At 42.2% G+C, this 14,863-nt stretch overlaps 1 protein-coding gene across 4 annotated transcripts in view; it reads left to right on the top strand.

Moving 5' to 3' along the window:
* ST18 (ST18 C2H2C-type zinc finger transcription factor) overlaps nucleotides 1-14,863 on the top strand; it is a 147,398-nt gene that overhangs the window by 63,020 nt on the left and 69,515 nt on the right. For all 4 annotated transcript variants that reach the window (XM_055128756.1, XM_055128757.1, XM_055128758.1 and 1 more), the window contains exon 5: nucleotides 6,319-6,518. In XM_055128756.1, the coding sequence (XP_054984731.1) occupies nucleotides 6,319-6,518 (200 nt within the window). The remainder of the gene's footprint in view (nucleotides 1-6,318; nucleotides 6,519-14,863) is intronic.

Below are 14,863 nucleotides of genomic sequence, written 5' to 3'. Positions count from 1 at the left end.
GGCAACGTGCCTTTTACTGTGTGTTCCAGTTGTGTCAAAATATCACACTTAGCTTTTCTTAATACTTTCAGTTTGATTCGACCTGGAAAGCTTAACGTAAGACAGCATATGTTTTTGCACTAAGTATTTCAGGCACTGCGGGCGGAGTGGGGAGAGCAGGAAACTTTCCTTGCCTCGCTGGACAGATGTGATCCTGGCACTGCAGACGCACGCCAAGTCCTGCCAGCAGTGACCCAGTGCCGGGCCAGGAGTAAGCCTGAGCATCACCAGGGGTGGCCCCAGATCCTTCTTTAAAATGGGCTTTAAAGTATTATTTAACAGATACAATAGCCGTGCCTTTATCAAATTCAAATTTTTACAAAGACTTTATTTACTAGAAAACAGCAGCAACCCCCCTTCCTGTCTATACTAGCTCTGACTTGTTCCACTGTCCAGACCCTAAAGTCCACAGAACCATTGTCTACAGTTTTCTCAGTGTATCCTTATATTTCCTTCCTATTTTCATCTTTGCTTTCTTTTTGTTGGGGGTCACTCTGGTGCTGCTCAGGGCTTAGTTTGGCTCTGCGTTGAGAGTCATTCATAATTCTTGAGGCCTCATGGAGAGTGCCGGAGACTCGAACCCGTGTTGTCCATATGCAAAGATATGTCCTTTCCTGCTGTCATATCTCTTGGGGGGGTCCCCAGATTCTTTTGGGAAAATCCCTATGATTCTTCAGATTATTCTACCAAAGAACCCAATAAGTTATTTGTGTATTAAATGGATAAGCTGTAACTAAACACTTGAAAATTATGTTTAGAAGTCTATAGGCAATTTAAAGGCATTTTAAAATTTTTTTTTTACAATTGGTATTGTTTATTTTATTTATTTATTTATTTTGCTTTTTGGGTCACACCCATCAATGCTCAGGGGTTACTCCTGGCTTTGCACTCAGGAATTACTCCTGGCAGTGCTTGGGGGACCATATGGGATGCCGGGGATCGAACCCGGGTCAGCGGCGTGCAAGGCAAACGCCCTACCCGCTGTGCTATCGCTCCGGCCCCCATTTTTAAATTTTTTTACTCACATGCACCTGTGTGCTAGGCTTACTTTTGACTCAAGGATCAGTTGTGCTGGTCACTTAAAAACATTGTTGTTTGAGGGGCTGGAGAGATAGCACAGCGGGTAGGGCGTTTGCCTTGCACGCGGCCGACCTGGGTTCAAATCCCAGCATCCCATATGGTCCCCTGAGCACAGCCAAGGGTAATTCCTGAGTGCAGAGCCAGGAGTAACCCCTGTGCATCGCCAGGTGTGACCCAAAAAGCAAAAAAAAAAAAAACATTGTTGTTTGAGATTCTGCAGTAACAGGATTGTTACTTGTTAGTGCACCTCCCTAAGCACAGCTATTTTCTCAGGTTCATGTTTGCACCAGTTATTATGACTTTTCTTAACTATGACCTCTTTATTCAGAACACGCTAATAGCAATAACAGGAATGGTGCTAGTATTAGGAAACTTTAATGAGTTGAATATTTTATTAAAAATGTTGTGGATGCTAGGCAAATTATGATTCATAAAATAATGTCAATGAAATGAGAGGAAAACATGCATTAGCTCTGGTGTTACAGAGAAAACTTTCTCACTTCTTGTAAACCTAGTATTATCAAATAACCTTGCCAATGGAGTCAGTGTTCCATGACGCCAAACTAACCATTGATTAATAGCAACGACTCGTATGATGATGTATGAGATGAGTAAGAAGAGAAGCTTTTAAATTATAGGTTTACTACCGAACAAACTATAGCTTGGCACAACACTGGAAAGAGCAGTGTGGTCACAAGCAGAGTTCAGAGAAATCACTCGAGAGTTTCATTTCTCTTCCCCAAGAGTAAATCATATCTCTGTAAGTCTACACTGCCGAGAGAAAATGTGGCATTTGAGGTACCTTTGGATCCTAGAAATTGTGAACCTGTTTCCGATAAAGGCATGGAGGTTTAACTTCGAGTAGCTGTTGTACATTTCCTGGGTATCCATAGCAGAGAGTGCCAGAGAAGGGACCTCAGAAAGAGAAGTGAGCAGTTTATCAAAAGTGAGTAAAAATACTGAAAACTCCAAGGGCATCATGCTAAAGTGTGCTTAAATACAGCAATAAGGCTCTTCGGCCCAGAGAAAGAGCACAGGAGGTGGGGCACTTGCCTCTGGTACCATTCTGCCAGAGACCCTGGTTCCAAGCCGCAGCTCCCCCGGGAAGGATCCCTGAGGGTCGAACCCTGAGTGCAGGCTGGGGTGATTAAAATTAATAACCATAATAACGTGTTTCATTGAAAGGAAGTTTCTTGCAGGCAGAGTCTCTAGGACTCAAGCACGTAGTAGGCATGGCGGCATGGCCCTGGCATTCCACGAAGACCTCTGTGAGCTAATTATGTAGATTGTCGATAACTTTCTCAGTAATGTAGTTGTTGTATAGAGATTTTTTATGCTTCACTAGATTAAGCATAAGCACTTCATATTTTTATGTATTGATCAAATTTTTCTACTTTATATTGCTGCTTTATACTTCAAATTTGTTTTCTTTTTCAAATTTTCTCATTTATTCAACACACTCAATATGTTTTTTTGGTTTTTGAGCTACACCTCACAATATGGAGGGGTTACTCCTGGCTCTGCACAGGGACCATGTGGAATACCAGGGATTGAACCCAGGTCAGCCTCATGTAAGGCAAGCACCTTACCTTCTGCACTATTTCTCTAGCCCCAATAATTCAAATACTTTTTATAATGAGTTCGCCAAATATACCTGTAGATTCTCTGGTGTTTTCTTATCTCTGAAGACATTATTTATAGCATTGAATATTATTATATATACATATATTAGAAATAAAATAATTATTTTCCCTTGATCATCATACCTTTCTTATTGTTTTGTTCTGTCAATATTCTTAATTCAGATTTATACTTCTTGCCCTCTCACCATGAGTACAATTTTCTGCCTATGTGAAAAAACAAGTAAGACTCTCCATTATAAATTTTTTATTGAAGTGTTAGAATGTGTAAAAAGTTATCATAGATTTGGATGTTCATAATTTCTGCTGATTTTTTGTTTGTTTGTTTGTTCGTGGCAACACCCAGAATTCTCAGGAACTACCCCTGGCAGACTCAGGGAACCTCGGTGGTCCCAGGAATCAAACCAGGGTCACCAGGCAAGCACCCTACCCACTGTGCTGTCTCTTCGGCCCCTCTGCTGATTTTTTTGTTTTATCTCTTGGAGGTATGCTCTGAAGACATTTGCTACACCTACATTTTAAAATGCATTGCAATGTCTTCTGATGACTTCCACTGAGAATTCATTTTTATAGAAAATCAGTCCCCAAATTGCTTTGAAGTCTAGTGCTTTTTGTATAGGGGGCAATGCAGTTTTCTGCTTTAGTTGCCCTCTTTTCTGAAACCCAAAAGGTCAATGAATTTAGCTTCTGAAAATACTTACAAAATTGAGTGTATCATTAAAGTGATTGAATTGTTTTTCTCTATTGTTTTTTTTTAATTTATCTGTTTTGGGGCCAAACCTGGTGGTGCTCAAGGCTTTCTCCTGGCTCTGTACTCAGGGATCACTCCCGTGGGGCTCAGGGGACCTTGAACTCAGCTTGGCTGCATGCAAGGCCAGTACCTTACCCTCTGAACTATCCTTCCGACCCCTAAATTGCTTTTCAATCCTATTTCAAGTTAGTATTCGAGTTTGTAAATAGATATATTTCTTCAATATGTAACCAAAAATTTCAGTTAAAAATCAGATCCTCAAAGATATTTTGTATGATCAAAACCACAGGTATGAAATATGGTGTCGAAACGTATTTGTTGCATTGATAAAGTTCCCTGGAGAACTCTGGATGTTTAAAGCAACAGTTTGATTGAATAGAACAATAAATGCAGGGCTGAGTGTATTTTTCTCTTTTTTTCTCATCTACTAGAAAAATATAGATAATAGAGCTCATTTATTTCCTTAACATTTCAGAGCTCCACAGATGGGAAAACACAACCCAGTGGAAATTATTTCTGGCAACCTTGAGAAGATATGTTAGCATTTTGTGGCATTTCTTTCAGTGACATGTAAAGCATGGCTTTCCCTCATTGCAATGTCACAGTGAAGTGTCACAATAAAGCCAAAATAGTGTGCCCTCAGGGAAAACTAGGGAAAGGGAACATTTTCCATGCACACACAAAGGGTAATATTTATTATAAAGCCTTTCATTTTCACTCCAAATGCTGCCTGCGCAAAGGCTACTTTGCAATGGAGAAATGCACAGAATGTGAAATTTCAAGCTAATGTTATGTATAAACCTAATGCATTTTATGTAAATATAAATAATATGTTTTTTTTAAGTAGGATGCATTTACAGACAGACAAGCCTGCATAAATCTATGCAGGGCGCCAGGGAGAGTTTGTGATATTGTGTAGTGGCTACAGCGGCCGATGTTTCAGAGGCCAAGGGGCCCTGGGTGAGCTGTCCTCTCCCTGTTTCTGTCACGCCGAGTCCAGACAGTATCTTCTTTGTCTCCCAAATCCAGAAATTATTTTTCCTCTTGGATGAGGTAGTTGTCATTTTAAACTTCAATATTTTGTACATCACACAACCAATACCCCTAAGTTGCTTCATACAATCTTAGTAGCAAGTGCAATTATTTATGTTAAGTTAAACTAATATTTTTTTAAATTCTTTTATTAATTCACCATGTGGAAAGTTACAAAGCGTTCAGGTTAAAGTCTCAGTTATACAATGCTCAAACACCCTAAACTAATATTTTAAATAAAAATATTTCTACCTATGTTATTTCCATTCTCACAATATAACTTTTTGGATCCAAACGTTGAAGTTGATATTTGTTATAATTATATGTCAATTCATTGAGTTAACTCTATGGCTAGAGTATGGCCGTGTGGGGAGGGGAGGGTCTAAATTACATTTTGAATATGATTTTTTTTTGCTTTTTTGGGTCACATTTGGTGATGCACAGGGGTTACTCCTGGCTCTGCACTCAGGAATCACTCCTGGCGGTGCTCAGGGGACCATGTGGGATGTTGGGAATCAAACCTGGGTTGGCCGTGTGCAAGGCAAGCGCCCTACCTACTGTACTATTGCTCCAGCCCCCTGAAGTATGAGTTTTTATTGCTGGAACCCTGCGTAATCTCCAGATTTAATGAGCAAACTCTATATAGGCACCTGAATTACTGAGCCATCATCTTTGCCCTGTGTTTAAAAGAGAACAACTTAGAGGTTTTATCAATTTCATAATAGTATAGACTAGTCATCTTTTAAATAATAGTATAACATCTTGTATCTCTGGGTCCAGGGTTCTCTCCTCTGAGGAAGTTTCCTTTTTTCTCAGAGAACTTATTAAATATATCTCTCATGGACTCATGGCTAATCAACCTTGCTGGTCTTCTTGGATCTGGACAAGAGCATGTCTGTCTTAAATCCACTCCTGAAGAAATTAACATTAATTCTAAGAGAAATACATGTAGGATCTCAGTTTTTAAAAGGCCAACCTCAGGAGGACTTTGAAAGGAAAATAAATGAAAACAGGAGTAAGAATTATTTTTGTGAAATTCATATTTATCTTTCTCTTTGTGTTTCTCCTACATGCCCAATGGGTGGGAATGAAAAACCAAATCAGTTGATCAAATCAGCTAATCTTCAGTAATAAATCAACCAACCAACCAATGGGATTTATTTATTTGTTGGTTGGTTGTCTTTTTTTTTATGACTGGAGATCCACTGATTGAATGTTCATAGTCTGCTTCTCCCTTTACATTCCTTTCTTTTTGTCAAAACCCAACATGGGACACCTCACGTTTTGGGCACAACTGTGGCAGACAGAAGCAGTTTCAACAATCGAAAACCTTGTACCTCATTCAATATAAGACAGTTTTTGGTATCTGATGGTATATTTTTCACGTTGGTTGATTGCTATGATTAACGAATCTAGTCCATTCCTTTCTGGGTATTTAATGTTCTGCAACAAACCACAGATTAACATGTACTTCCTCAGGGTTATGGGTGGGCCCTTGGCTTGCTTGTTGGTTCATTTGGGGGGGGGGACGGTTTGTCTTATTTTTAATTTTTTTTTGCTTGTTTGTTCATTTTTAACTCTTTGGATAGCCAGTAAAATATAATCTACAAAATACTGTGGATTCAATAGATGGGATTTTTTTTTTAGTGCCGATTAGACTAACCTGAAACTTTCGCTCTGAAGTTTGCGCAGACTGGGTTCTGCTTTATGCAACTCAAACGTCAGATAATAGTTAACTGTTTTCACCAAGTCCTCAATCTGTGTCCATCGCCACAGTGCCACGTACGAGTGCCCCACGGTGAGGAAGAGGAGAGCGGAGGAGCAGGCGCTGGGTGTGCCCGTCAACAAGAGGAAGTCCCTGCTGATGAAGCCTCGGCACTACAGCCCCCACGCAGAGGGCAAGCAGGACTGTGGCGACGGCCGAGAGGCAGAGGAGGACGGCAGCCTCGGGGAAGCCAACCATCGCCTCCCCACAGGTAGCGAGGAGTGCTCCAGACCCTCCCTCTTCCCTCTGTCCTGACTTGCAACACACCGTCTGTGTGGTCGGAGAAGTATACTCCAACCAGGAAACAAAACGCAGACTTTCATGCCACTCACTGAGCATCCATTTATTGAGGGTGATTATTTATCAGTAACTTGAGGGTCCAAAGACAAGGACTGAGAGTCTGTCTGAGTCTATCTGCAGACACTCAGGATTAAGTTGTAAATAGTTGTAAGAAAGTGAAATGCATTGGCTTTAAAGTTGAAGAGTACCTAGATTTCCTCATTGGATGGATGTCTACTCCAAAAGAACCCAGACAGATAAAGCAATATATTTTATTTTTTTTAAATAATTTATTTATTTTTAATTAGAGAATCACCGTGAGGGTACAGTTACAGATTTATACACTTTTGTGCTTATACTTCCCTCATACAAAGTTCGGGAACCCATCCCTTCACCAGTGCCCATTCTCCACCACCCATAAACCCGGCGTCCCTCCCACCCTCCCCACTCCCATCTCCGCCCCACCCCACCCTGCCACTGTGGCAAGGCATTCCCTTCTGTTCTCTCTCTCTAACTAGCTGTTGTGGTTTGCAATAAAGGTGTTGAGTGGCCGCTGTGCTCAGTCTCTAGCCCTCATTCAGCCCGCAACTCCCTTCCCCCACATGGCCTTCGACTACAATGTAGTTGGTGATTGCTTCTCTGAGTTGCCCTTTCCCCGGAACGTGAGGCCAGCCTCGAAGCCATGGGGTCAACCTCCTGGTACTTATTTCTACAGTTCTTGGGTATTAGTCTCCCACTCTGATATTCTATATACCATAGATGAGTGCAGTCTTTCTATGTCTGTCTCTCTCTTTCTGACTCATTTCACTCAGCATGAAACTTTTCATGCCCATCCACTTAACTACAAAATTCTTGACTTCCTTTTTTCTAACAGCTGCATAGTATTCCATTGTATAGATGTACCAAAGTTTCCTCAACCAGTCATCCGTTTTGGGGCATTCGGGTTTTTTCCAGATTCTGGCTATTGTAAACAGTGCTGCAATGAAAATACATGTGCAGATGTTGTTTCGATTGTACTTTTTTGCCTCTCTGGGATATTTTACCATGTTTATAACTATCTTAATTATTATATAGTAGAGTGATTGACAGCATATGCAAATATATGCTTATGTTAATAATACATAGTTAACATACTTAGAATTAACACATGAATTGTAAAAGTCATTTTACAGGGCCGTAATAATAGTATGGCAGGTAAGGTGCTAGCCTTGCATGCTGCTGAGCTGGGGTGGACTCCCTGCACCTCCTGTGGCTCCCTGATCCCCACCAGGAATGGCCCCTAGTGAGAGTCAGGAGCAAGCTCTGGACACAGATGTGGCCCCCAAAACAAAAAAAAAAGTTAATTAAAACATTTTATAGCCTATCTATCCCCCCAGTAGAATTAGTGCAATGCCGAGGATCAGTGCAAAATAACTACGCCTTTAAGAATTTGAGCATTTTAATGTAATTTTATAGCAACAGCCTACAGATGATTCCCAGTCAGCAACCTGGTGTTACCTTCAGTAGGGAAAAGATGTGTCTAGAAAATACATCCATGGCCCATTATTTCCAAATTCAAGCCTTTCAGCTTATGTTTCAAAGACAACTGAGTTCTTCGGTCACTGTGCAGACACTGCGGAGGTGCTGAGTGAAAGGCACATGCTCCCCCGGGATGTTCGGATGGGCCCCTCCCAGCGGACAGTTACTGCCATGGCTCTGGTGGACAATCCATGTCCGTGAGCTGGAACCCCACTCATTGCTTATGCTTATGCTGTGGGACATGTAAGCAGCTGTCTAAGGCTGAAGGACATGCAAGCCATACTCCAAAAGTCAAGAAGAATTGAGAGTTTGATTAGCAAATCAAGTATACATATGTTCTATTAGATGCACTTTTAAATTTTGAGGGTTTTGAAATACGCTAAATGTATTTTAAAGTGCATATTATATAAAAGAAAGACAATAAAACTCTTGGGTCATTTATATCTCTGCATATAGAATTATTCTACAGTAATAGTGGCTTATACAAAAAGATACAAAAGCAGCTTGACTGAGTCCACGCAAATCTCAGATCGCTAGTGAGCTTGGTTTGTAAGAAGTTTAGGACTTCAGTTTTAAAAAAACGTTGGGACTACAGAGATAGTAGAATAGAGAGGTTGCTTGCCTTGCACGTGGCTCATCGGGGTTCTATTCCCAAACACCATATAATTCCTCAAACACCATTAGCAATGACCCCTGAGTGCAGAGCCAGGAGGAAACCCTGAGCACAGTTGTGTGTAACCCCCAAACAGATATAGAAACTATTTTAGGGCCCCAGAGAGGATGTACAGAGGTTACAGCATATTCCTTGCCTGCAGCCAACCCTGGTTCAATCCCTAGCACCTTCAGGTGGTCCCCTAAGCATTGCTACTCTTCAGGTGGTCCCCTAGGCACTACTACCCTTCAGGTGGTCCCCAGGCATTACTACCCTTCAGGTGGTCCCCTAGGCATTGCTACGTAGAGCCCCTGAGGTGCAAGCATCACGGCTGGGTGAGCAGTTGCCAACACGCCTGGCCTTGAGCAGCACTGCACCCGAGGGCTCTGCACGGGGCTGCTGGTCCTGTTGGCAGAGAATTGCCAAGAGGGGCCCAAGCCTTCTTAGCACCATTCGGGAGACAACCCCCCACCCCAAAACATTTTCGGATTTGATGGTATGCCAGTAATTTTTATGGCTCTTCTGTATGCAGCATGTGACTTAGAGTCTCATGGTTCATCTATAAGTCATTGGTACTCACTGGGGCTGGATGGGACAGTGGTCAGGGCACTTGCCTTGCACATGGCCAACCCAGGTTGGATACCCAGCACCCAACATGGTCCCTGAGCACAACCAGGAGTGATTCCTGGGTGTAGCGTCAGGAGTAAGCCCTGAGCATCACCAATGTGGCCTCTCCCCACCCCCCCAAAAAAAACCAAATTAACCATTATCACTCTCCATGTTTTTTGTTTTCTTAAACTCCTCAATCTTCCTCTGGCTATTGTTGACATGTGAAAACTGCAGGGAAAATCTAATGGTCAGGAAGGTTTTGCATCACTATGGTTAGTCTTCTGTTTAATTCATTCGGCTAACATTACTTTACCAAAAATTAAGAAAAGGGACATGTTTTATACCAAAACAATCAATGCAAGGGTGATGAGAACAAGGACTGGATCTTTCCAAGGTCTTGTCACCTTCTGCTGTAGTCGTGTGATCATTCTACCTGCTAATGTTAGCTAAAAACGTATTTTGTCAGATGTATTTCCTTAAACATTCAGCTACATGAATTAGTGGACATCTAGTTGCAAGCTCACAAATATTAACTTTTATGTTTAATACTTGAACCACTGCTACTATTAACAAGTATACTGAAATTATAGCAGTAGTGACCTTTACACCAAACTCTTAATATATTCCAGTTACATAATTATATCGCTTAACCCAGCCAACAATGACAGGAAACATCTACTATTATGATCACAATTTTACAGGTGAGATCACTGAGGACCAAATAGATTGTAATGCTTAAAGGCATATAACTTGTCGGTGTTGAAAGGGAGATAATTGTGAAACAATCAAAGGAGAAGCAAAATAATTATTTACCAGACAACCACACTTCACAACCCAACTATACTTATATCTATCTTCAGAAAACAGAGTAGGCAAAGTTTCTAGATGTCAAATTATAAAAATCACATGATCAGAAATGACAGGTTTGAAATGTTTTGACCTCTTGTCAAATTAGCACAACTCTAAGTTATCCTCATTTATCTGAGCAAGTTCCCCCTCACCCTCACCCCCACTCTCCAGAAGAGAGTAGAGCTGAGTAGTGCTCAAGATTCAGTTCTCTTTACCGATGATCTCTGAGGACCCCAAAGCCTTTAACCGGTCAGCATGTGACAAGAGTGTCCTCAGCAGGCTGGTGAGATGAGGAGGAGGGTGGAGCTCATGAAGCCCAAGATTGGGAGCTTGACTCAACTTCCTGGCAAAAGTGCACTCTGTTTTGGCTGGCGATCCCAGAGGGCTACAGGCGGGTGTCAAGGTGGCCGAGAGAATGTGGACGGGTGTAGGTAGCACGTCTTCACAGGGCAAACAGAAGAGCGTGTGGAGGACTAGCAGACAGGGCTCCTGCACGCCTTCCCAGTGCAGAAAAGGAAAAGAAGGGTCGGCTCCAAGTGAGATTGGTGAGACCAGAGTCCCCTCTCTGTGAGCGGGATTCAAGGGACCGGGTGACACTCTCAGCCCTCCTCAGAGAATGCGTGTAAGTTCAACTTTGCAAGATGAACTTTTTTCCCATGATATTTTTAGTCCTAGCAAAATAAATGTATTCAAGAGGCCTGGAAAGCTACTTAACCTGTAACGATGACTTAGGTAGTTAGAGAGAGAGGACCAAAAGTCGATTTTGAGTGCAAGTAAAGCCTGTTGTGATTTTCAAAAGATTCTTTTTGTTTAATTGTTTGCATGGCTCAGATTGAGAAGCTGATGTAGATACAAGAATGTGCCGGCTTCTCCCTTCTGGGGATTTCAGACTAAAGAAAAGGGTTTCAAGCAGATAGACACATGCGAACGTTCACATATCTGACAGTGATGATGATTTTTCACTCTAAAGGTAAAGTGTCACTGAACCTCCAACTCCTCGTCCCTCCCCTCCTCTGAAACGCCTTCCTGCGCTCAGAATAGGAAAGTTGTCTAAGGCCTTCCTCACTGTCTTCCTCACTGCCCACCAGGAGCAAACCCAGGAACATTTCGATACAAGGCAATTAAAACAGGGGCTTGGGGCAGCTCTTTTTGTTGTGGTGGTTGTTAATTAATTTGTTCTTGTGCGTATTTATTTGTAATTTAGGGATCACTGTTTTCCAATTAAAAGTTAGCTGAAAATTGTATTAGAGTATCTTCTATTAACTGGACTCTTGAAAATACACAGACTCAGGGGAAAAATATCGGCTGTCCATATTCTGTCAGGTCTGTCTGAAGGTTGGCGGCACTTTCCTTGTACTCTGTTATCAGGAGACATCAGTTACAGAGTCGAGAAGAGCCTTCACCCGCCATGGGCCCTAGCCCCGCGGTGGCCAGCGTGTGTAATACTTTGAGTTGTTGAAAAGGCCATGTGAAGTAAGGACCCGAGCACCTTGCCAGCGAGATGTTGAATATTTTATTCAAGGATGGTCTTAGATCATCCCGTTTTTGGGTCAGAGGCTCAGTGTCATTTCTCGGATGGAGCCCTGGAACCCTGGACTCTAAGACCTCTAGATAGTTCCCCCACCCTTACCATCTCCCACCGCACTCCCTGAGCACCGTCCTGGCTTGTGGCATGGTGGGGAGTGGGGCTGAGTCTTTCACGTGACCGGGACCAGGCCAGTGCTCCAGGGTCCCTGTTTGCTGTAAATAAGGAAGAGCTGTCACCAAGCCTGTGCCTGCACCCAAGCTCCCCTCAGCATTGCTCTCTTCCGAACAGCATCTGTGCCAGGGAGAATTCAGGACTGGTCCAGAGTACTTGGCACTGACCCCTGTGCTCCCTGTCCTCCCCTGGCTGAACATCACTTACACTAAAAAAAAAAATTAAGGAATTGTGGAATTCTCAGAGCAGTGCACAACCTGGTCAGAGTCCCTCCCACTCGAAAGGTTGGGATCTTTGCGTTATTTCACCGCAAAAGCAGTAAATGAATTACTAGACCACCAGGGAAAATAAAATCTCTAGCATCAGAAATAGAGGCAGCCCATGACAAAGCTACGAGAGACAGCGCCCTGTCACAGATCTGCCAGATTGAAAAGCTAACTCGACTTTTTTTTCTCTTATAATTACAGTGAAAGGCAGAGAGGTGTGGGTACCAGAAAGTTGGCTTAGAGGTTTACAGAGCATCCCCGGAAGCCATCATGTGCAGAGCACGTAGGCACCTCTACCGCACGGCTCCTCTCTTTCTGAGGAATAATTAATAAATATTTTCTTTTAGCATATAACAAACAGTTGAACTGAACAATTATGTAAACTGGAAATGACCCAAAATGCTAGCAGTTGGCAGCAGCACAGTGAAATGCATTGTCCTGCACATGTGTGTTTTTGTCGCTCCTGCCTCTCTGGTGATCTGCACTTAATAGGAATATTTTAAACTATGTAGCTAAGCAACAGAGGTAATTGTTGCTTTCTAGAGCTTTTGTTAGCACTCTAACACAGCCCAAATATGCATAATTAGGTATAATGTCTATAAATCATTATTGTACACATGTGGGTAGTTAAGTGGAGTGAGAGAATAGTTCAATGAATTGAGCATATTCACTGAAAATGCTTTTTATTTGTTTTCTGTAGTTCATAATACTTTAAAATTATCATAACCCTTCACACTTTCTCTTATAGCCAACCGTGATATTGAGAAAAACTTCATTTGCATTTTAGACTATGTTTAATATATTATTTAAACCTGGAGTCCCTCTGATATTAATTCAGAAGAGGATAGACCATCCTCTCAAATATTATGTGCTTGTTTATGCAGTCTCTTTTCTAGGAAGTAAAATGTTAAATTTTTCAGTTTATGTTGAATAGATCCCAACAAAAGACTGCACCCTATAATCAGCATTATTTAAAGGGGCTAGTGTTGTGACTAAATTCTTCCCTTCATCCAAAAATGCTTTTAGTTACTATGGCAATATTTACTTGATCCTGGCAGTCCAGTGTTGATTTAGGGAGATAATTACCAGAAAGGAAGATGATGGAGATGTATTTTTGAGTGTCCTTGTCAGAGACAATGTTTATAAAAAAAATTAAATGAAACCCAAAAAAGGCATATTGTCTTCTGCACGAACACCCTCTCCTGCAGTGCTTGTGCGGGATGGTTGTGCTTTTCTCCTTCCCAAAGATGCTTATTAGCCCTGAACGCTCTCCGCTCCATGTCTCTGACAGTCATTAGGGGGATATCAGGCTTCCCCTCCCCCACGTATCTTTTGTGACGGAGAATTGGCTCTGCAGCTTCTGTGTTGGTGGTGGTGGGTGGTGGGTGGTGGCTCTGTTGCGTGTGAGGCCGTCGGTGCGTTGTCTGGCTCACTGCAGAACTGGTGTGTCCTGGGTGCTAAGCTCAGCAGGGTCAGGGCTAAGTCTGCGAAGAGTCCCACTGTCCATGGGTGTGTTGTGCTGGGACAGGCTTGAGGAGACTGCATGGGCCCGTCTATAACCGTCCGTGCATACGTGTGCATACGTTTATGGCGACAGTGAAAGGGGGATATGAACAGCTCAAGACACAGCGGAAAGCAGATTCAGTGGACTTCGCTAGACAGAATGGCCCCTGGGGCTCTGACCCCAGGGTGGGGCTCATTAACCCTCAGGATCTGAGTCGACCCCACTCCGTGTTCAAGTTGTTCATGTTCATCATGCTTCAACCATCCCGCCTCTCATCTCATTTCCTTTTTCCGGGTGGGTTGGAATTTTTGTGCTGTGCCTGAGACTATTCCTGGCTTAGGAGTGACCCCTGACAGTGCATCAGGGTCCATATGGGATGTGGGGGTCTGACCAGGATCAGCGGAAGCAGCCATGTGCAAGACAAATGCAATCCCTTGTCTCGATTACTTTCTACACAAGTACATGCAAAGAGCAAACCAGAAAATGTATTCCTTTGATCATGGTTATTTTCCTATTTACCTTTCTTTATTTAAAAAAATTATATTATAATTTGGGAAATCAACAAGAAGTTTTGAAAACTTTTGTATTCTTCCAATTATTGCCTCTTTGTAGATGCATTTTAACTATCATGCCATAGCACCTGAAAGTATGTTGAGAAGCTATAGAAGTAGAGAACATAAACCAAGTAAGCTTTGAAAATACGTTGCCATAGGACCAGAGTGACTGTGCAGCAGGCTGAGTACTTGCCTTGCACAGGCCAATCCAGGCTCGATTCCCATGATCTCATATGGTCCCTGGGCAGAGCTAAGAGTGATCCTTGAGTGTAGAGCCAGGAGTAGCCCCTGAGCATCACCAGGTATGGCCCCAAACTAAACGCATATATCACTATATCTGTATATATAGAGATATGTAGCCATAGTGCCACAGAAATGCTATATATATGTATATATATTCACTTTCTAACATTTAGTATTATATACATTTGTTTCTTTCAGTTGTGGAAAATAAGAGGTATAGTAGCAATATCCAGAACTCTTTGTAGGGATCAAGTTCAGCACCCCAGAAGCACTTAATTATTACTATGCTAAAATTTTAATAGCAGTTTCCTTAATGGCAATTCTCAGAATATAGAGGCCTCCCAGTTTTGTCTTGCTTAAGAATATATATATATATACATATT

Source organism: Sorex araneus, chromosome 2 (genome assembly GCF_027595985.1).
Source record: "Sorex araneus isolate mSorAra2 chromosome 2, mSorAra2.pri, whole genome shotgun sequence".
In the NCBI taxonomy this organism is placed as follows: domain Eukaryota; kingdom Metazoa; phylum Chordata; class Mammalia; order Eulipotyphla; family Soricidae; genus Sorex; species Sorex araneus.
Note: the sequence above shows the minus strand (reverse complement) of the source record. Positions and strands in the feature narration are given on the sequence as shown.